This window comes from Antechinus flavipes, chromosome X (assembly GCF_016432865.1).
Source record: "Antechinus flavipes isolate AdamAnt ecotype Samford, QLD, Australia chromosome X, AdamAnt_v2, whole genome shotgun sequence".
Taxonomy (NCBI): Eukaryota; Metazoa; Chordata; class Mammalia; order Dasyuromorphia; family Dasyuridae; genus Antechinus; species Antechinus flavipes.
Genome location: NC_067404.1, coordinates 40,053,884 through 40,074,680, shown reverse-complemented (window position 1 = coordinate 40,074,680; position 20,797 = coordinate 40,053,884). Strand labels below are relative to the sequence as shown.

The 20,797-nt window shown below is 37.9% G+C and overlaps 1 protein-coding gene across 1 annotated transcript; it reads left to right on the top strand.

Annotated features, from left to right (window-relative positions):
- The first annotated feature begins 265 nt into the window (after positions 1-265).
- On the top strand, positions 266-16,358 carry HTATSF1 (HIV-1 Tat specific factor 1). The gene is made up of 10 exons (XM_051968347.1): positions 266-380; positions 651-836; positions 3,876-4,065; positions 4,646-4,693; positions 5,702-5,856; positions 7,346-7,509; positions 8,509-8,608; positions 12,993-13,082; positions 14,748-14,885; positions 15,832-16,358. The coding sequence occupies exons 2-10, from the start codon at positions 660-662 to the stop codon at positions 16,102-16,104; spliced, it is 1,335 nt and encodes a 444-aa protein (XP_051824307.1). The 5' UTR covers positions 266-380; positions 651-659; the 3' UTR covers positions 16,105-16,358.
- Positions 16,359-20,797: the final 4,439 nt, after the last annotated feature.

The window sequence follows — 20,797 nt, the reverse complement described above, 5'->3', positions numbered from 1 at the left end:
AAAGACCTGCCCCGGAGTGCCCTCGGGGCCCTCCCCCCTAACTCGGGACACTCGGAGCAGGCTTCTCGGCCCCGCTGGGAACGAGCGAAACCACTGGAACCCAAGCACTCGAGTCCAAACCGGAAAGCAATCAGTCTGAGCGGCCCGCCCTTGACAGAGGAACCAATAGGAGCGCTCGACGTCACATAGAAGGCGGGCCAACGAGAAAGAGTCCTCCGAAAGGGCACGCTATTGGTGCCGGCAGAATTCGCTCACGGCGGGGACCTGTGGTACCCAGTTGGACGGTGGCACTCGGGACGTCCTGACAGAGTTTTAGTCACAGCCCGCACGCCCCTCACTTTCCTCCCGACTGTGGTGCTTTGGAGTCTACCTTTTCCCAGGTGAGAAGTTTTCCCCTGGGACCAGACTTCAGGATCCATCCCTCTCAGGTAGACCGGTCAGCGCGGAGACCAGAGAGTCTTCTGCCGGGATAGGGATAGGAATAAGGGAGTGCGTGACTCGGGAAACGGGACTTCCCTTAGAATTCCTGCCCGGAGCTGGGAGAGGGCCGTTCTGGAAGTGATCGAGACCGTTGCGGGAGGCAGGTGGCGGGAAAGGGATACTCCCTAACTTTATCTCGGCCTTTCCTTCTTTGCCACCTCTTCTGGGAGCGGGGAGACATGAGCGACGGCAGCCGGCGCGACGACTATGATCAGTTCAAGGAACAGCTGCGACTCCAGAAACTCTTTGAGGAGGGCACCCGGATGCCCGAGGGCAACGACCCCTTCACTTATGTGGACCAAGCCGATGGCACCACTTACGAGTGGGATTTGGACAAGAAGGCATGGTTTCCCAAGGTATGGGTGACTGGAGGGTGACTGGAGGGTGCCTGGGCTAAGGGGCTGGCCATGGGACCTCACGTGAAGCAGCGGCTGCTGCTGTTTGATTTGATCTTCTAAAGTTCTTAGCTAATCCATTTCCACAGTTCCTTGCCTTCGGTAATCTAACTTTCCAGGCTTGGCTTCTATTTGTTCTGTTGCCAATTCATTCATTCATTCGTTGGTTCATCCATCCATTCATTCAATTGTATTTCTTCCTGAGTTTATGATTCGTTCAAAAAAAAAAAAAAAAAAAAAAAAAAAAAAAAAAAAAAAAAAAGCAGTGTCCAGAAACAGCTAGCTAGTGGTTGAATCCATGGAAATCAGGTTTTCAAATCAGGTTTTGTAAAAGATACAAAGTTGCAAAATTTGATGAATGAAGCAGGAGTCTTGGATTAGGATAAAATTTATAATTACTATGATCACAGTTGACTTAGTGGACAATTCTTACAATTTAAGAACATCCTTGGAATGAACTTTTCCAAGGGGCTTTCTGCTTTTTGTCCCTAGGCATGAATATTTGAGCCATATAACTAAGAGTATGTCTAGAAACTTAAATGATGCGTTTTTCCAATTATATGTGTGGATCTTTTCCAAGCAGTATTGGATTTGAGTACCTGAATGTCTTGGCTACTTCCAAAAATGAAAGAAGTACTTTTACCTCCAGCTTGAAAGAGATGAAATAAAACAGTGCATTCATATAAATTAGTTAAAACATATTTCTTAGGTACTTACTTTGTAGCCCTGGGAGACAAAGAAGCAAAAAAAAAAAAACAGTTCTCTCTGAAGGAACTCATAATCTAATGGGAGAGATTACAAACAACAAATATGAATAAATAAGATGTACACAGGATAAATAGAAAATAATTAATAGAGGGAAGGCACTACAGTGAATATTAAAATTTTTTAAGTATGAGTCCTGGGAAGGGTATAGAGATAGGGTACAAATGTGGAACTGAAAAATAAAGTAAAATCGAATGAAAAAAAAATTTTAATGACCACAGAACAGATCAGATATTTGGAAGATACAGGCATTATATGTATATACTTGCAAAACATGCTTACAGAAATAAAGATAGACTTCAATTGGAGAGATAATAATTGTTCACAATTAGATTACATTAATATGGTCGAATAGTATGATTAGATCATGCAATATATGACAATACTAATTATATTATATCTAGTACCATAACAATTTTAATTACTGGTAGGTAATTATAAATTGTTTTTATAATTTATTATAAAGCTGGGGGAGAAATTCATCTAGAAGACTAAAAGATCAAGAATCTCAAGGAAAATTATGAAGAGGGAAAAAATAGGAAGAAAGGGCCCCTAGCAATATTAGGTCTCAAACTATAAAACAGTAGTTATCAACTACTTGATACTGGCTAAAACAAGGGAAAGTTGATAAGTGGAACAGATTTGGGATATGAGATCTAGAAACAAACAAAAAGAACATCAATGAAAATTTTAAAGAAAATAAACAATAGAGATCAGAAAGAGGTTCAGAGGTAACAGAATCAAGGTGGTTTGAAATTACCATGCTGAACTGAGTGTATACTTAATAAAAAGCAAGCTGTACATTTTCCTATACCATACTTTGTAAAGGATACATGTAGAATATTTGTAAATTTGTAAAAAAAAAATCTTTTTTTGAAAATGAAAATATTTATGATAATTTTTCTCAAATTCAGAATGAAAAAAAAATTAAAATTATACCACAAAAAGAAAAAAAATTAAAACATGAGTCCTGTGTAGATGTAAAAAATAGTCTCAAGAGCATATTGCCTGGCTTGTGAAAATCTCCAATGACAAGAACTCCATTTTGGGTACTTAAGTTTTAATTATGTAAATACAGGTTGTCTCCAAAGTCTTTTAAGCTATGTTTATTAATAGCTTCTCCTTCTTCCTCTTCTCCTCCTCTTTCTTTTTCTTCTCATCTTTCTCCTACTTCTCCTTCTTTTGTTAAAGATTTTTAGAAAGCCAAAAACTTTATTAAGATCTTAGAGACCCTATGTATATATTTAAACTTCTTTGAGCCTTAGTAACTCCTGTTCTGTTTGTATTCAATTTCTACTTTTATAATGCTAGCTCATTTTCACATTTTTTCAGGCATCTTGTTTGAGTACTTTGAGTACTTTTGGAGTAAATTTGAGGATCTTTCACAGTAGTCTGAATTTTGATTGATCTATTCATCATATTAAAAAAAAAGGCAAAATAAGTCTGCTTCTCCATAAACTTTTAGCTTTTATTTTTTCCCTCTTTCCTAAGTTTGATTGGACTAGAGAACTGATTAGTATGAAGATATCATTGTAGTTTTTCCTTTGTGCAGTGAGACTTTACCTGCAAGATACCTGTACATAGCTATAACCTGGCAGCACCGATCTCATTTTAGGTTGAAACACACTAATAAAGTGACAATTTTTATAATAATGAGGCAAAACTACTATTTAGTTTGAATCAGTGTCCTGAACATAAGCCAGGGTACCATTCTAAATTTCTGAATATATTGCAAATTATTAAATGGTTAATAAACATGCAGATTAAATATAATATATACATGTGTATGTACAACAGCATATTGCACACATATATGACCAGATCAACGCTGTGGCTAAAACTTGGTGAACTGCCAATTTTAACTTCGGCCTGATCACATTTTGTCCACTGCTCTTGTATACAAAGTTTCTAATGAAAAGCCACAGTTGGGTAAAATCTTTTCATATACACTCACAAAAGTGAATATGATACAATGCATGAAACAAAATAGAAATGACCAAGAGAATTCAGAAGTGCCCCGATGCTCAGTGGCTCAAAATTTGTTCGGACATCCTGATTACCCACATATCATTTTATTAATGTATGCTTTCCATATGTTCAAGTAGTCTAGCTTTTGTATGCTTCACTGTTATAACCACTGTCAGTAGAAACCCATCTATGGTACCATATGTTGTTATACTGTGATTTAGGGAAGAATTAAGTTAGATGTATTTACATATTTGAATTTCCTTTTAGATATCTGAAGATTTTCTTGCTACATATCAAGCCAATTATGGGTTCTCTGATGATAGTCCCTCTTCTTCTCATACAAAAAAGGAGAATAAAGCTGATGTGAGTGAAAAAGCTAAAGGGAAACCTGCTGATAAAAAATCCATAGAAGATATTGAAAAAAAGCAGAAAGGAGAAAAAAGAAAGCCTGAACCTGGTAAGCAGCTGTTTATCTTAGAAACTGTGATAGCTTAAAAAAAACCCCAACTTTGTTTGACCCTCAATCTTTAGAGAATAGCAATAACTTTTAGGGAAATAGCAGTAGGAAGTCTTTTAAAATAGTTGTTAGAATTTTTTAGAATCAAGATAAGCTCACTTCTCCCTTTTCAAATCAATTCCTTGAAAATAAATAAATTGCACAGCTCAGAAGCACTTTGAAAAGGAGGGTAAAGATTTGAATTGTTTTATATGATGCTCTAAGTTCCCAGAAACATTGAAGCTAAGAGAGCTAGTACAGGGCAGCAGAGAGAGTAGAATGCTGGTTTGGAGCCCAAGGACGTGGGTTTGGATCCTTATCCTTCTTGCCCCTATACTCATCACCTTCCCTATCCCCTCCCCACCTCTAAGTCACCTCAACACTCTGGGCTACCTTCTTCATCTATAAAATAAAAGGGGCAAGTGGACTCACTGACCTAGAACCTTCCAGCTTTAAATCTGGGATGTTGGAAAACTAAGAGAAACTAACATCCTAACAAGTTTGTGTAGTCTGGGACTCATAAATTTAATTTAATTTTTAGGATGGTTTCAAGTTGAAGAGGACAGAAATACAAATGTTTATGTTACTGGTAAGTCCTAAAAGAGCATCTTCCATTATATTATAATAGAAAGTTTGATTTTTAACATAATTTTATTTTTCTTAGAGTGTATATTTTATTTTGAAGTTTGGCATGCTTGTATTTGGAAACCCATCCATAGTGAGAAATGTGTATTTCCTGTTAGATTTGGTAATAGGAAAAATCAACTGTAAAATATGGATCTCAGTCAAAGTTTATTCTGTAAACTCACTGGTTCTACATATATGAAGAGCTAGTGTTAGGTGAAGTAGAAGAATAGACATTGGGGCTCCACCTCAGACACGGATTTGCATGCAGACCAGTTAATTGCCTTCTTTGGGCCTCAGTTTCTTTTATCATGGGAAGTGATTGAGAAGTGGTTGTCCTAGGTGATCTCTAAAGTCTCTTCTACCTCTAGATCCCATGAGACAGGATAAATAATTGAAATATATATATATATAATATATATATATATATATATATACACACACATATATTTGAGTAAATAACATAGGTCTTCCTGAGAAAATCCTATCTGACTGAGATTCAGCATAGTTAGACATTCTAAAGTTTGAGCAGCTAAATTCTAGATATATTCATTTAATTTTGTTATATGTATAAGTTGCAAAATGTAGTTACCATGAAAATCTCAGCTTCTGTACCTTCTGAGTCATTAGCTTTTTACTTAACTATGGAAGTGGTTTAAAAAAACAGTAAATGAAAGTATATGTTATTATGTAAGAGTATATAAGGAATACAAAATACCTACAGACATTGGATTTTGTTTTAATTATTTTTGCTAATTTTATGAATAAGAGTAATATTTTAAATTTGTTTTTTTTTTTTTCATTTTAAAATAGTCAAGTGAATGTGTCCCATGAATGTTCTTGAATAGACGGTACAGTATCAGTTCATGGGCATTTCTAATTGGTGGAATGCCCCGATGAAGCAGCTTTTATGCGAACCACAGCTATATTCTACTTTTTGAAATCCATTGTAGTGTCTTTGTTAACTTTGCAGGCTTACCTCCAGACATTACAAAGGAGGAATTTGTTCAGCTTATGTCCAAATGTGGCATTATCATGAAAGATCCTCAAACTGAAGAATATAAAATCAAACTTTATAAAGATAAACAAGGAAATCTGAAAGGAGATGGGCTTTGCTGTTATTTGAAGGTCGGTTACATAGATAACATGGAGTGAGAACCTTAATTTATGACTTAAGACTAAGCTTCAATGAATGATGTCCACTACTTAGAAATATCATGATCGAGGTATAAGTGAAACTCAAATTTCAGCTTGCGTGTGTGACTGTGTCAGTGAATATATCTTGTCTGGCTAGACAGACAAGAAGCTTGTACCTTCCATGTTTACTGCATTTTTTTAGCCAAAGAAGGGAGTGTGTAGTTAATAAAAACTGGGAGTTGACTAATAGTCACATGGACCTACCTATCAGGGAAAACAATGGCAACATCTACAAATGTTTATAGAACATCCACCTGTAAGCTACATTGAGTTAGTACCTCCTAGAGAAGATGGGAGAAACAGAAGACAAAAACCCTCATCCTTGAGGAACTTAGGTATCCAATGGTAGTAGTAAGAGAATGAGATACAGCAACTTGATAGTAGCTGCAGACTGCCATTAAGAAGAACCAAATAATGCTGTGCCACATTCCCCCCAACAAACATAAGCATGCTTAGTACATGTAGAGTGGGATAAAGGGCATCCAAGTGGGGCTGGGGTTGAACAGTCAGAGAAGAAATGCTACGTAGTGTGGGGGCTTTAGAGCTGGGTCCTAAATGTGATGGATCTAGAAATCACTCCCAAAGTATTAAAGGTACTATGCAATGAAATCTAAAGAAATTTATAGACATTTTCCAAGTCGATTCCAGGATTATTAAACTCTTATCAGTGTATGCATAAATGCCTGTTGGGATTAGTTTGAACCCAATAGTATATTTAGAGGAGAAATGGAGCCTCTAAGAAACTTGATTTGGAGATAATGGAGAACTTAGAAAATTGCTTCATTGGCAGCTTGAATAGAGAGAGGTCAGTAAGCAGAGCCTAGGCAGGAGGAACTCGGGTATCAGAGCATCATATTTCAGGCAGAGTGTTGCTGAGTCCTTCTTGTCATTTCATTTCTCTGCAGGTCTACTTTCAAAGCTTCAAGTAGTACTTTTAACAGTACTCTCCATTGGTGTAGGAACCAACATCGTAAAACTTATTTTGCATAAGAAAGCACCTTGTAGTTTTCAGCTGTTCATAAGAGCCAGGTTAGATAGGAATTGGAAGACAAAAGATATTACTAAATTACCTGGGCCTTTGGACATCAGGATCATAAAATTTTAACGCAATAAGGGATATCAGAGATAATCCAGTCCATCTAACCACCCTTTTCTTTTTTACAGATGAGAAAATGGAGGCCATGAGAAAGGAAGTTAAGGCCATACTAATTAGTGTCAGAAACAGACTAGAGACCAAGTTTGTTGACACACGAGTCATTGTATTTTGCACTACACTAAAATAGTTCCTTATTTCACATTATTATATTGAATTACATTGTTGGTGTATGTTTCTGGGATGTACATCTCTCTTGGAAAAAATTTTTATGATTTCTCTTATTTCAAAATAGAATGTAACAGATTTTATTTTACCTTCACATAGAAAGAATCTGTCCCTCTAGCATTAAAGCTTCTGGATGATGATCAAATCAGAGGCTATAGACTGCATGTTGAAAAAGCAAAATTTCAGCTCAAGGGTGAATACGATGCCAGTAAGAAGAAGAAGAAATGCAAAGATTACAAGAAAAAGCTGTCTCTTCAACAAAAGTTGGTGTTGACTTTTTTCTGTAGGCATTGTTGTTTGGGCACAGTGTTTCACATTGGCTAAAACATGCTAACAACTTTTGGCACTTTTGGAATTGCAGTGCTTTATTCTTCCAAACATATGCACATGATTTCCTATAAATGCCATCTGTGCAAAGGCATTCTTTTCCTAGAGAGCTAGAGAGAGATGACCCAGAATCTTACAGGGGTATGTTAACAACAGGGAGATTGAGTTTTTTCCCCCTCCAGTGGTAGAAATATATCCTATTTATTTTCAATAGAAATATGAGAAGATTTTTTAAGTGCTTTAGATAACATTGGTTCTTTTATATCCTTTAACCTAAGAAATTCTTTATTAGAGTAATTAGATGCTAATTAAAATGCAGCTACCAAAATTTGAATGGGAAATCATTAGGAAATTGAAACTTTGTAAAAATCTAGTTATTTTTTAGAAAGTAGTTAAAATGATACATTCGTATGGATTTGGGAGGAACTCTAAAATTATAGTGAAAGTGGTGAATTTGCTATCAATGCATAGAAAGTCAAAGATGAGCACAGTTTTTTAGCCATAAGCTCCATGATTCCTTAATGTCTCATGAGGGAAGTGTATGAATACAAGATGAAGAGTTTGTTATGTATGTGTAACTAGAAGAGACTTCAAAGACCAGTACCAGTAAGTACTGGTGTAATGAAGCTCTTTTCACAAATGACATTGGCATTTTCAAATAAATACTAACTTTCTAAAATGGGAGTGGCTCTGCAAAAAGAGCAGGCCTGGACCACACTCAGGACCTGCAGACATGTTTATTTTTCATTCTGAATGGTCTCTGATGAATGGTAACTGAAAGAAAGAGATTTATGTTTGCATTAAAGGCAACAAAGTATTTATCACTACTGATTGCCCAGCGAGGGAGAATAATTAAGGAATAAGATTTTTCTCCAATAAATATTTGCCAACATGAAAAGAAAGCTACATTCATATTGTTGCTTCATTTCTTTTAGACAGCTAGATTGGTGGCCCGAGAAGAAAACTGGCACAGCGCGAATGCGGCATGAGCGTGTCGTCATTATCAAGAACATGTTCCATCCTAAGGATTTTGAGGTGAGATGTTTCAGTCCTTCTTAGCAGAAACTTTGCTATCGTGTTGAGAATCGCTCTCTTCATATTGTTCTTTAAAGTTTACAGAGTGTGCATGTGCCTTCCTGAATATCACTCAGCAGCAACCTGGGAGATGGGCCAGAGGGGGCATTATGCTTTCTTGGAGAATTCCAAAGCCCCCTTCACTCCAACTGACCGATTTCACATGTAGAAGTAATAGAGGCAGAAAAATTTAAATGGCAGAGCTCTGAAATTAATCCAGCTTTCCTTTTGCTTAGGCTTCAACTTAAAGCCTCAAATAACTCATTGGGGAAAGCAATGAAAAACAGTCATTAAAAGATTTACAGAGAACGATGAATGGCAGGGTTTGAACACAGGTCAATTTTGTGAGGTATTAGGACCCGTTACTTCCTGAGGTATTAGTTTTAGAGAATCCCAAAATTCACAGCCACAAAGGAGATTTTGTGGTATGTAAGACCCAGGTAGATAGATATTCTAGGATCACAGCATGTAAAACTATTGAAGGGACTTTAATAGTCATCACATCTAACTCCCTAGCCCGGCTTGATAAAGGGACTTGCCCAAAGTCACAAGCTAGAAAGTAGTAGAACCAAAATTTGAACCTGTTTTTTCCTACCCCCATGCTTTCCTCTTGGATAGAAGGAAGAGGCTAGACTCAGTGGCCTCAAGCTCACTTCCAGCTCCCTCTTTTGGTTCCTCTGATCTATGACCTCCTAGATATTCACTTTCTCCTTTGCTCATGTCAGAGTTCAAAGACTAGCCAGGTGCCTCCTGACTTAGAGGCTACTGTACTTTTGGTCATTCACCTCCCTTGCTTTCATGACACCAGCTTACAAGTTGGTGTGCATATTTGACAAATGACTTAAAAGGGTTAGAACACATTTTGAGGTTGTGTTCTTCTGTTGCAAGCGTTCAACATAGATCTGTTTTTCCCTAGATTGCTTTTGGAGAAAGGTTGCATTTCCTAAAGAACAGAGATTAGTAGTACAGTCATTCTCAGTTAAAGCTGATCTCAATCTGACGAGATAGGGGTTTCCAAAAGTAACAAGTGCCTCCCCTCCCCTTTGGGGGACATTTATATACCAGACAGCTGAAGGGTGTTGGAAGTAAGGCACTTAAAAATACCTTTTAACATGAGGGCAAATGACAAATGTTAATTTTCTCTGACATGAGAAGACCTTCTATATATACAATTTCTAACCTTATTAAAAATACATCAGCTGACAAAGCGCTCTAAGAAAAGATTGAAAACTGACGTCCAGCAACAGTGGGTGTATTTCAGCCTCACTCTTAAGTGCATCCAACTAGAACTTTTTTAAGGGTAGCAGCTTCCCTTTCCATGTCCTCATCAGGAAAAAAGAAATACCACCAGTTCCCTGGGGAAAAACACAGGCTGGAAAACAAATAATAAGTGGCTAGAGACAGCTTTCTGAAATTTTAATAGCTATGAAGCTTTTTACTGCAGGATTTTGGAGCAATTCCCACAACACTCAGATCTGACTTTAGTCTCAACTCTCTTTAATCTAAGGGCTCTTTCTGCTCAGAAGTTTGTTGTTGTGATGGTGGTTGTTTTAAGCAGCATTTTCATATTTTATAGAGAGACAGCAGTTTATGAAATATCCATTTTCAGATAAAGGAGGTTACTATAATTTCTTCTTAACCTTCCTGATACCAGTAAAGCAAACTGAAGTCACTAAGCTAAAAATCGTTCCAGACTCACTTGATTTCCTTTTGCCTAGTTACTAAGCTGAGAGATTAGCAGAATGCTGGAGCTCTAACTCCCTTGTAGGTTATCAAAGAACTTGATAAATTATCTTGTGCTACTCTTGAAAAATGACAGAGAAGTGGGCTAGTTCATTGCACAACTGGATGGATTCACAAGTGGCTCGGTAACCAGACCCCACACACACACACACCAGTCAGTGATGGCTTAATGTCAGCCTGGAAGCAAGTCTTTCAGAGAGTGGCCCAAAGATCTGAAGTCAGAGGACCTGAGTGCAAATCCTGCTACTGCCATTTACTACCTGTGTGGCTGCAGATTTGGACACAGGTATGGGTAGGAGAAAAGGCTCACTTGGTTGGACCAGCTGCTTTCTGAGGTCTCTTTCCAATGCTGAGATTCTGCAAGCCCAGGACAAGAAACATTGAGGCAAAGCTATGTTTGTGCTTTCTTAATATGTTTGCAGCTCCTACATGAATTGCTCTAGAACTTTCATTATGTTTGTGATGCTTCAAAGATTTGCAATTTTGTCAGTGAGTACTATATCTGCCTAGTCAGACTGAAGCCTTGTCGCTTCTGTTAATAGAACTCCCACTTCTGACTCCCCCCTTCCCTCTACCCCACAGTAGGAAAAATACCAACAAAAAGAGATGGTGGCACTTGGCTAGGCTGGGCCCAGACACCCCACAGGCAATCAACCCTGAGTTAGTCCTCCTGGACTCTCTCATCACTCTTTAAGAAGTTGCCACACTACAAGGAGGCCATTTGATCAGAACTTCTGTAGAGCTGTTCTTCTATTACCTCCTTCTTATTGAGGATCTGAATGTGTCTCCTATGTTGGAACGTGAGCTCCTCGAGAACAGGGCCCGTCTTGCTTCTCTGGTGATATTCCCAGTGCTTTGTCCATGACAGGCACTTAAGAAATGCTTTTTCATCACTTCATTCCTTTGTAGTTTATAACAACCAGATCCTTTTCTTTTCAATGTGACTGAGTTTTAAAATGAAAGCTGGTAATGTGATGGGCAGTTTAAGAACTGTATCCCCTTTATTTACTGAATTTACTATTAGGCTTTTGGTAATTTCTACAAAAAGAGGATCTACCCCAAATGTCATTTATTTAAAAAAAGGTAGTATCAATAGAATCCTACATGTGTCAAAGGAGAGTGTGGCTACAGAGTGTGAGGCTTTAGGCAATGTTGCTGATGCTAAGCACTGCTACAGTCTCATAGTAGGCACCCAAAGCTGGAGTCTGACTTGAGTGGGAACAGGCCCAAAGTCATGCCACATAAGGATCGGTCCAAGGAAATGGGCTTGCAAGAGGGAAGACTTAGGGGTGGCAGGGCAGGGAACTGAAGACACACAGGTTAAATGACTTTTTCTCTTCACCTATGGAATGATAGAAAGCACCTTCAATGGAGTATGTTGAGGCCTGGGCTGCCACTAAGTAGTTGCATTATGGGCAAATCATTTCTCTCTGGACCTTAGTTTCCTCATCTGTCAAATGAGAGCCTCATATCTTCTTACTTTATCCCCTTCTAACTCTGTCCTTGGATGTTTGTCTTACGTGGAAAACTGCATGGAGAGCATATGAGTGTCATTTTCATAATCTGGGTACTCATTTTACCAATGTAAATGTCCCTCTGGTCCTCATTCTCTCTCATTCACATTTATATAAACAAACGTGCCTCAACACCTCTTCCCAGCACACTGGAAGATTTAGCCTTTTGATTCTTGTAAGATGCACAGCACCATTGTCTCATTCTTCCTTGTGAGCAACTTGCCCTCTTTTCTGGCCATGTGTTGCCTTCCCATACCTCCTAGGCTACCTCACACACCAGTCACTGGTGGGAACACACCAGCCTACTTATGTCTACTATTCAGCCATCATTGCCCTTTGACTTCTTTTTCATCCTTACATACCCGGTACCACTAATTCTAGGAATCTCAGCCAAGTAGCAACATCACAAGGAATACTCATGTTAAGCAGAAGGGCTTTTGGAGGAACACTGGGCAGTTTCTTGGTCACTTCCTTTTAATTCTGGGTCCAGAGCATTATATGTGTCTAGCATTCGTATGGGATATGCTTATCGAAAAGCTAATTTGACAAACCACACATCCAGCTGCATTTTATAAGCTGTCAACGCTCGTGTTCATCTGTTCATTTTTTTCAGTGTGAATGGTCTGACTGCTCTCTCGATATTACTATGGAGTTTGCTGAGAGTTTGTAATGTTTCAGAAGTTAGTATAGTTACTATGGTATGATTTGTCCATAAAAATATTTGGAGAATATTTCTACTGATAGGAAATCTTTTATGGTAATGACAAACCTATCTGACACCTCTCTTGATATTCAGTGGATCCTTGAATGAGGCTTTCTCTGCAGTTGTTACTCTTGTATTATATTTAATTTTGAAACGTGAGAGACTTTGAAGAGAAAGGTAAAGCCTACATCTTGCTCTGTCTGTACACATAATGCTTTCCTAAATCATAAACATGTTTAATCGTAACTATAAAAACCACTTTATAAAAACAGATTATATTTGTAATAGTATATTTTAGTTTCCTTTCCTTGTTCAAGAAAGGAAATGGCTCTGAAAGATTTACAGTTGAGACAGAAATGTGTTTAACCATGTGCAATCTTTGCAGGAGGATCCGTTAGTGCTAAATGAAATCAGAGAAGACCTCCGAACAGAATGTGAAAAGTTTGGGCAAGTAAAGAAGGTCCTTGTCTTTGATGTAAGTCCATGACCCAATTGGACAAAAATTGCTTGAAAATAATCAGTTTTCCGGGTAACAGGCTTTAATGTGCACCCAGGGTTTAGCATTCTTTCTACCTAATAGGCCTCCTTGTCTAATCGTAAAGAGAATTAATGGAGAGAAGAGGTCTTTCCCCACAGCCATGAAGGCCTACACTAGGCTCCCTTCCCTACCAAGTCCTGGCTGTGGCATCCTGGGGAAACTTGCTTCATGTTTCAGTATTCCAGGCAACTCAAAGATCAGAAGTTGTCCACAAAGTCCCAACTTATATTGACAGAGGGAGTCTCCTCATCTGGGAACTCTCTAAACCAGGAAAAGCACAGGTCCAGCCACTTCCCCTCCTTAGTCATAAAAATGTGCCCTATGGAACCCCCAGGTGAGAGCATCAGGTCTGGAGTCAGAAAGCCTCTTCTTCCTGAGTTCAAACTCAGGAAGTCTCATACACTTGCTCCCTGGGTGATCCTGAGCAAGTCACTTCACCCTGTTTGCCTCCATTTCCTCATCTGAAAAATGAACTAAAGAAGGAAATAGCAAACCGCTCCATATCTTTGCCAAGAAAACCCCAAATATAGTCACAGAAAGTCACACATAACTGAAATAACTGCATGACAATAAAAAAATGAAATATGTCTTATAAGGAACCAGAGAGACTTATCAATATGTACCAGCATTCCATGTGAGGCTATCTGGTGCTTGTCAAGAAATAAGCATTGATTAGCAATAATTTTACATGCCTAGATAATTTTCCTTCAACATAAGGGCTAGACCTCTGACCAGGTTCAGGAAAGGACAGGAAAAACTCAGTGTCCTTATTTTGCATACTTCCCCTTGACCTTGTCTTTTGACAAAGGACAGTGGCTCTCTATAGTTCCCACCTGCATGCTTTGAAATATGATCTCTTGTTTTTAACAGCAACTTCTCCTATTGCAATGTTTTTTTCTTATTGGGAAGACAGAAGATTAAATCTGAGGAGTAATCAGTTACTTAGAAGGGAGGACACCTAGTCAGTATTTACTCCTTTGCCAGCTTCTCTCCTTATCTTGGCTTTCTTATGCATGCGACTTCCCATTTACCAAGAAACCAAAACAACTGGAGCAGCTTCTGCCTTGGTTCCGAAAGAAAGTCCAAACCTAAAATTAAAATAGAATTACAAATGTTAAAAACTACCTTTCAATTACGAATCATTCTCCTTTCTCTGCTTCCCATCTTTTGCCAGCCTTCACATAAGGCTTTTCACTTTAAAAGAGCCCTTTTTTCTGTACACTCAGCCTTGAGAAATTGTTAAGGGGTTTGGAGAGTGAACCTCTAGGTGAGCTAGGGAGCAGGTAACTTTTGCCACTGATTGTTGTACAACTCTTGCTTAGTCATTGCTCTTTAGAAAATAATTTGGAAAATTTCAAAAACAAAGTTTCTGGGGAAAAGGGGTGGGGCAGACCCATCACCCAAGCTGGCTACTCTTTAAGTCCCCATTTTAGAGGCCAAATATCAGGGAAGAAAGCCAGGAACGGTGCCAGTGAATAGACTGCACATTATTGGTCTTCAGAGTGTATATAAAGTGCTTGAAATCTTTTTGTTTCCTCCACCTAGATTAGTTGAGGGAGGGGATGGTGCATTTTAATCATGACTTCTTTTATCCCTTTACAGAGACATCCAGATGGTGTGGCCTCTGTGTCATACAAGGAACCAGAAGAAGCTGATCTCTGCATACAAGCCCTCAATGAGAGATGGTTTGGTGGTCGTCAGTTAAATGTAGAAGTATGGGATGGTGTGACCGATTACCAGGTGAGAGTTAGAGCTTTCCAGGCTCCTCTTTCCTTCTACCTATTTTCTCTCCATGCCTTGCGTTCAGGTAAAATATTAACGATGAATTAAAAAGTAATCGGAATTTTGTTTGACATAAGGAGACTTACTGTAGTAGATCTTCACACGTAGACTGTAGGTTCTATTTAATCAGTTTAATCTAATAAGTCATTTTCATTAATATTTTGAATATGTGACTTTGTGGGAGGGATTGTGAGGTACGAGGGGTATGAATCACAGTCATCTTCCATGAAAGTTCAAAATAAAGAAGTAGAAACTAAATCTTAAGTCTTGCATGGAATGGATAGATGGGAGGTAAAAGCAGTGGCAATATAGAATCGACAATTTTTTTCCTATTTGGGGTTATAAGCTATTGTTTTGTTGTTTTTTTACATCAGTTATCTGAATTTCAGTTGAAGTATTTGGAGGGCCCAAAGGGCCATTTAAGGAAACTGATCCTCTGTCAAATTTTAGATTCCAAATATCAGATATCCGAGTTGAGATTAGATTTTTCTCAGATTATGAATTTGATTTCATTATTATTTATTATTAATATTTATGCACTTCTTCCATAAATTTATCAGAATACTAACTTCTATATAAATTTCATACTTTGTAGAAAAAACTAATAAAGTCAACTCCCTTTCCAATCTCCTATACTTTTTTAGATTTTGTGGTATCCTTTTTTATTACATTAGCATGTCTCGTTTCACTACAACTGGCCTTTGTGGTATGATTACAATAAACTTTTCCATGGTATTCTATAGTAATCCTAGCTTCAGAGAAGTTAGTTATTTGAGCTGTTTCTGATGGTTCTTGTTACTTTTGAGTTACTTAAAAGAACTGTCATACCTCATTGTAAGTTTGGAAAGCAGACACTTGTTTTGGCTTGAAGTGTCTTTGAATGACATTTTCTATTTATGTATAGGTTGAAGAGACATCAAGAGAGAGAGAAGAAAGACTGAAAGGCTGGGAGTCTTTTCTAGAGCATCCTAACATCCAGAAAGAAATTCATTCATCAGATCCTGATTCTGCTTCTGGAAGCGGGACCTTGGCAGCAGGGAAGCAATCCCCAGAGAAGAGTACACCAAAAGAACAAAAACAAGAAGTACAAAAGAGAGTAAGCTTTGATGATGATGGCACTCAGTCTACTGACAGCAGCCTTGGAGGCAGTGATAACGAAGACACAGAACATGTGTAACCCATTCCATGTGCCCTATAGCTTGAGATTTGTTGGATTTCTCTTCCAAGTTTCTTCCAAGTTTCAGGGCAATTGCTAGCCCTGTCAACTTAGAAGTTTTGTCATTTCTATTCAAGTCCCTACTTAATAAGGAACTCAAAATATTTGTTGACTGACCACGTCAGGACAATAAAAATCTTGTTAGAATCTTGCATGTGTGCTGTTCCTTGTAACTGCAGCGCCTAATAAAATATTACCCAGTAGAGTCTCAAAAATGTCCACTTTGTCTTGCAAGAGAGATGATCACATTTTTATTCTTACAGACTGGCAATATGAAAGGAAAGCTGCTACTTTAAGTGTTGCCTTCACTCTAATCAGAGTAGCAATGATGATGTCATTATGGGGCTTTTGAGAAAGTAGAAGAGAATCCAGATTTATGAAGCCAAGGGAATTTTTTTTAGTAATCTTTAGAATTTTAATATTATTATAATGATCTGAGCAGTTGAAGAATCTTTAAAGATCATCTTCTCATTGGCTCAATTTTGGCTTTAATCACTTGCATCGTAACCTATATGGAATTCATCAGACTTTTTTAGTTTTGAATTTAGTTTAGTGTTTCCTGGTTGATTTGGTTTAAGGAAGAACTTACTGACAATGAAGCCTGTCCAGTAATGGAAAGGTCCCCTTGTGATGAATTCTCCATCATGGAGTTCAGCAGAGGCAAATGACTGCTAGAGAGGGGATTCCTACTTCAGCTAGGATTGCCTTGAATAAGCTCAGACACTCCCTTCCAACTCAAAGACTTTTATCTTAAACTACCCACAAATCGAATTAAGAATACAAGGAAGAACATTTCAAAACTTCAAACCATGCATTTATGGTCACCACAGTTAGCCAAGCTAATATTCAAATTACAAGGCAAATTTTGATAAAGAAATAAGCAATGCGCTGTTTTTTTATCCTGATTGTCAGTCGTGCGTGCTGTTGACTTTTTATTTAAATGAAAAGCACATTATGAAATTCCTTATTGTTCTGGCTTATACTGCATCCTTATGACTGATAGAATATCATACAGCGGTAGGAAACTGCAGCCTACTTGATCATCAAGGCATCAGTCATTAGAGTTGAAAGGCACCAACCTCTATGCTTTTGCTGAGGAGCTGTCCTTTCTGTCAAAATTAATCCCAGTGCTTGGGCTTGGTTGTAGGTTAAAACAAATGTTTTTATTTTGTTTCTTAATATTGACCATTACTAAAGCAAAGCTTTATAAAAACATTATATTCAAAAAACATAGGAAATGCACCTCTAAAACAGGAAAAAAAACCCCACAGTACTTAAAAGTTGATTTAAAGACGGGTCCATGTATTGGACTACCTGCCATCTAGGGGAGGGGGTGGGGAAGGAGGGGAAAAGTTGGAACAGAAAGTTTTGCAAGGGTCACTGTTGAAAAACTACCCATGCATATGTTTTGTAAAGAAAAAGCTATAATAAAAAAATAAAGGGACAGGAGGAAAAAAAGAGACAGTGCCATTTTTTTGTCTCCTCGGTGCCCTGTCGATTTAAGCCCTTGCATGTGGGTGCCATTGTGGACCAGTTTGGTGTATGGCTGGACTGAATTGTCCTGGTGTTTTCACAAAAGTTCTGTTAAGAAGATAGCAACGATTGTTATTTTCTTTTCAAATCAAAAACTTATTTCAGGTACAAATGAAATTAACATGTAAATGAACGCTTTTAATAATTCTGATGAATTTATCTCTTCCTCCTCTCATCTGTCCCCTAGCCTTCCATTTATTGGTTGCCCCTATTGTTTACCCAGAAGATGAGATGATAAAGAAGAATTTTTATGACATCAAAAAAACATTTCCAGTCTTATTGATTTGGGAGAAAGTTTGGAAGAGGGGGTCAACAGTTGATGACTGTTGGATGAGCTGGTACGAACTCGTTGTTATTGTTGTTCAGTCATGTCCTACTCTTTGTAACCCCATTTGGGTTTGAATTGGATTTGAACTCAGGTCTTCTGGCTAGGTGGCAAAGCAGAGTCGGGAAGACTCATCTTCCTGTGGCTAGAGACACTTATTGTGTGATCCTGGGCAAGTCATTTTACCAGGTTTGCCTCAGTATCCTTATCTGTAAACTGAACTGGAGAATGAAATGTCAAAGCACTGCAGTATCCTGGCCAAGAAATCCCCAAATGGGATCATGAAGAGTTGGACATGACTGAAAAGTGATTGAACAACAACCTTCATCCACTCACTCTCTTTTTTGATCAACTCATGACAAATTTTGTCATGTAGCATTGAAATCTGATAACATGAATTTCTAATTGTGAGCCTTTTGGGGGAGACAGAAAGTCCTATTCTATAACACTATAGCGTATTGACAGTCCAATCTACTACAAGCTTAAACCTGTATTAGAGTCTTTTAAAAGTTTGCAGAGTACTTTTACATCCATTTTCTCACCTGAGCCTCTTCATAAGCAACAGCCCTGTGGTGTAGGTACGACAGAGTTCATTCTGCAAAGTTCATTGCACAAAGTAGGAAACTGAGATTCTGAAAGAGTAAGTGGCATACCCAGAGTCAGACAGCTGCTAAATGTCAGAAGCAGGATCTGAACCTGTCTTCCTAATTTTAAGTCCAGCATTCTCACTTCAAGAATTTGCTGCTCCTCTGTCCCCATTAGCTTTACTTACATAAGGTCATTTTAATGTTGACTTGAGAGAATTTCTAAACCTGATACTTTTCAAGGTGCGTTTTAGCTGTATGGAAAGTAGCTGGAAAAAACTAAGGGGCCTAAGTGAATGGACTAACCAGAAAGAAGGGGGGGGGGGAACTTTCAAAAATCCAAATGTTCTGTAATAATGATAACTTGCAAATGAATGGTAGGATGTTCAGAAGTAGAATGATAGATTTCATTTCTTCATATGGGATGATCAAATGTAAACAAAATGTTGTCCTGCCACTATGGTCAGAATGTTTTTGAGCAGGTATCTACTTTTATATATATGTGTATGTGTATGTGTCTGTGTCTGTGTGTAATGTACATATATGTGTGTGTGTGTATGTATATATGTATATATACATATACACACACACACATATATATATACACACACACACACATATGTATACACACAGTTGCCAATAAAATCAAATTTGGGCAACATTATTATATGCCCATTTCTTTTTCATTCTCATTTGCAGTATCACTCTATATGTCCAAACCACAGATCTGTAAGCCCCTGCACCTTCCTTATCAAAACAGAAGAGATGTTTAATATAGCCAAGGTTTATCAAGTCACAGGGGTCCTCAAACTACAGCCTGTGGGCCAGATGTGGCAGCTGAGGACGTTTATCCCCTTCCCCCAGGGCTATGAAGTTTCTTTATTTAAAGGCCCACAAAACAAAGGTTTTGTTTTTACTATAGTCCAGCCCTCCAACAGTCGGAGGGACAGTGAACTGGCCCCCTATTTAAAAAGTTTGAGGACCCCTGATCAAGAAGCTGATGTTTTTAATTAGGTGAATTTCTCTTGGAGCACTGATCGCAGAAGGTTTATTTCAAGCAGCATTTGTTAAAATGCTTATTAAATACAAGGCACTACTTGGCACAAAGTTGCAACCCATTCCACTTATTAAATGTTTAAGTCCTTGAAAAGTTGCAATAAAATTTGACTACTAAAGCATAGCAGACTATTGAGCATAAAGGGAGAGAGGAAAACCCCCAAATGTCCCCTTGACCTTACTTTAAAAGGGTTAATTAGAAATAATGGTTTGACTAAGGCTTGCCTTATGGCAAATAATGAAAAGGAGCCACTTGGCTAAAGCAAATTAATTGAATAATAAGGTATGTGTCAAGGTTTTCAAAGACTCAAAAACAACCCAAACACTGAATATTCTACAAAGAGACTCTCTTAAGGAAAGTTGGAGGAAAATTGGAACTGTAAGATCCCCAAAGGAGAAAATCATTATAATAAGCTATGGTTTCAAATTCAGGTACACTTGTAAACATGAAACTAAACAAATATTAAATCTCCACATTGGAATTCCCCAAACCCCACTGAGTCTGACTTTTAAAATACATATTAGATACTTTAAATATTATTTGTCTTTTTGCATTTGGGGCGGGGGGGGGGGGACCAGTACAGTCTGTAAATCATCAGCATTTTTGTCTTTAAAAAGACTTATGTTTAAAAAGTGTTAAAGGGGGAGAGATTACATCCAAAACGTGTTATACCACATCAATGAGATCTGGGGGGAAATTCTGCAATGATTTCAAGTCCTTTATAATTGCAAATCAGTTCTAAATCACCGTAAGTTTGAAGACTTTCAAGCAGCCAATTGGGGAAGAGTACTTCTTCAATTGCTAATACTCAAAGGCTTCACATGTTTTTTACTTTGCAGTTACAACTCAACAAATAAGATCCTTGGATCCCATTATGACAGCTGTTTGCACTGTATTTCTAGGTAATAAGTGTAAGCTGTCTTTCTGTGTTAAGTTGACTGGGGTGTGCTTATTTTAATAGCTTGAAATTTCCAGTATTAAGGTATAATGGTGGGAGTATAAGGTACAAAGTTATTAGAAGAAAATGATCTCAGCAATACAGACATTTTCACTGCCAGGATTCTACACTCTGTACTATCTCTTGATGTTACTGCAAGAATAACGATTAGAGTAGTGAGTTTGGAAAATGAGCTATTTTGTTGAAATGATGTGGAA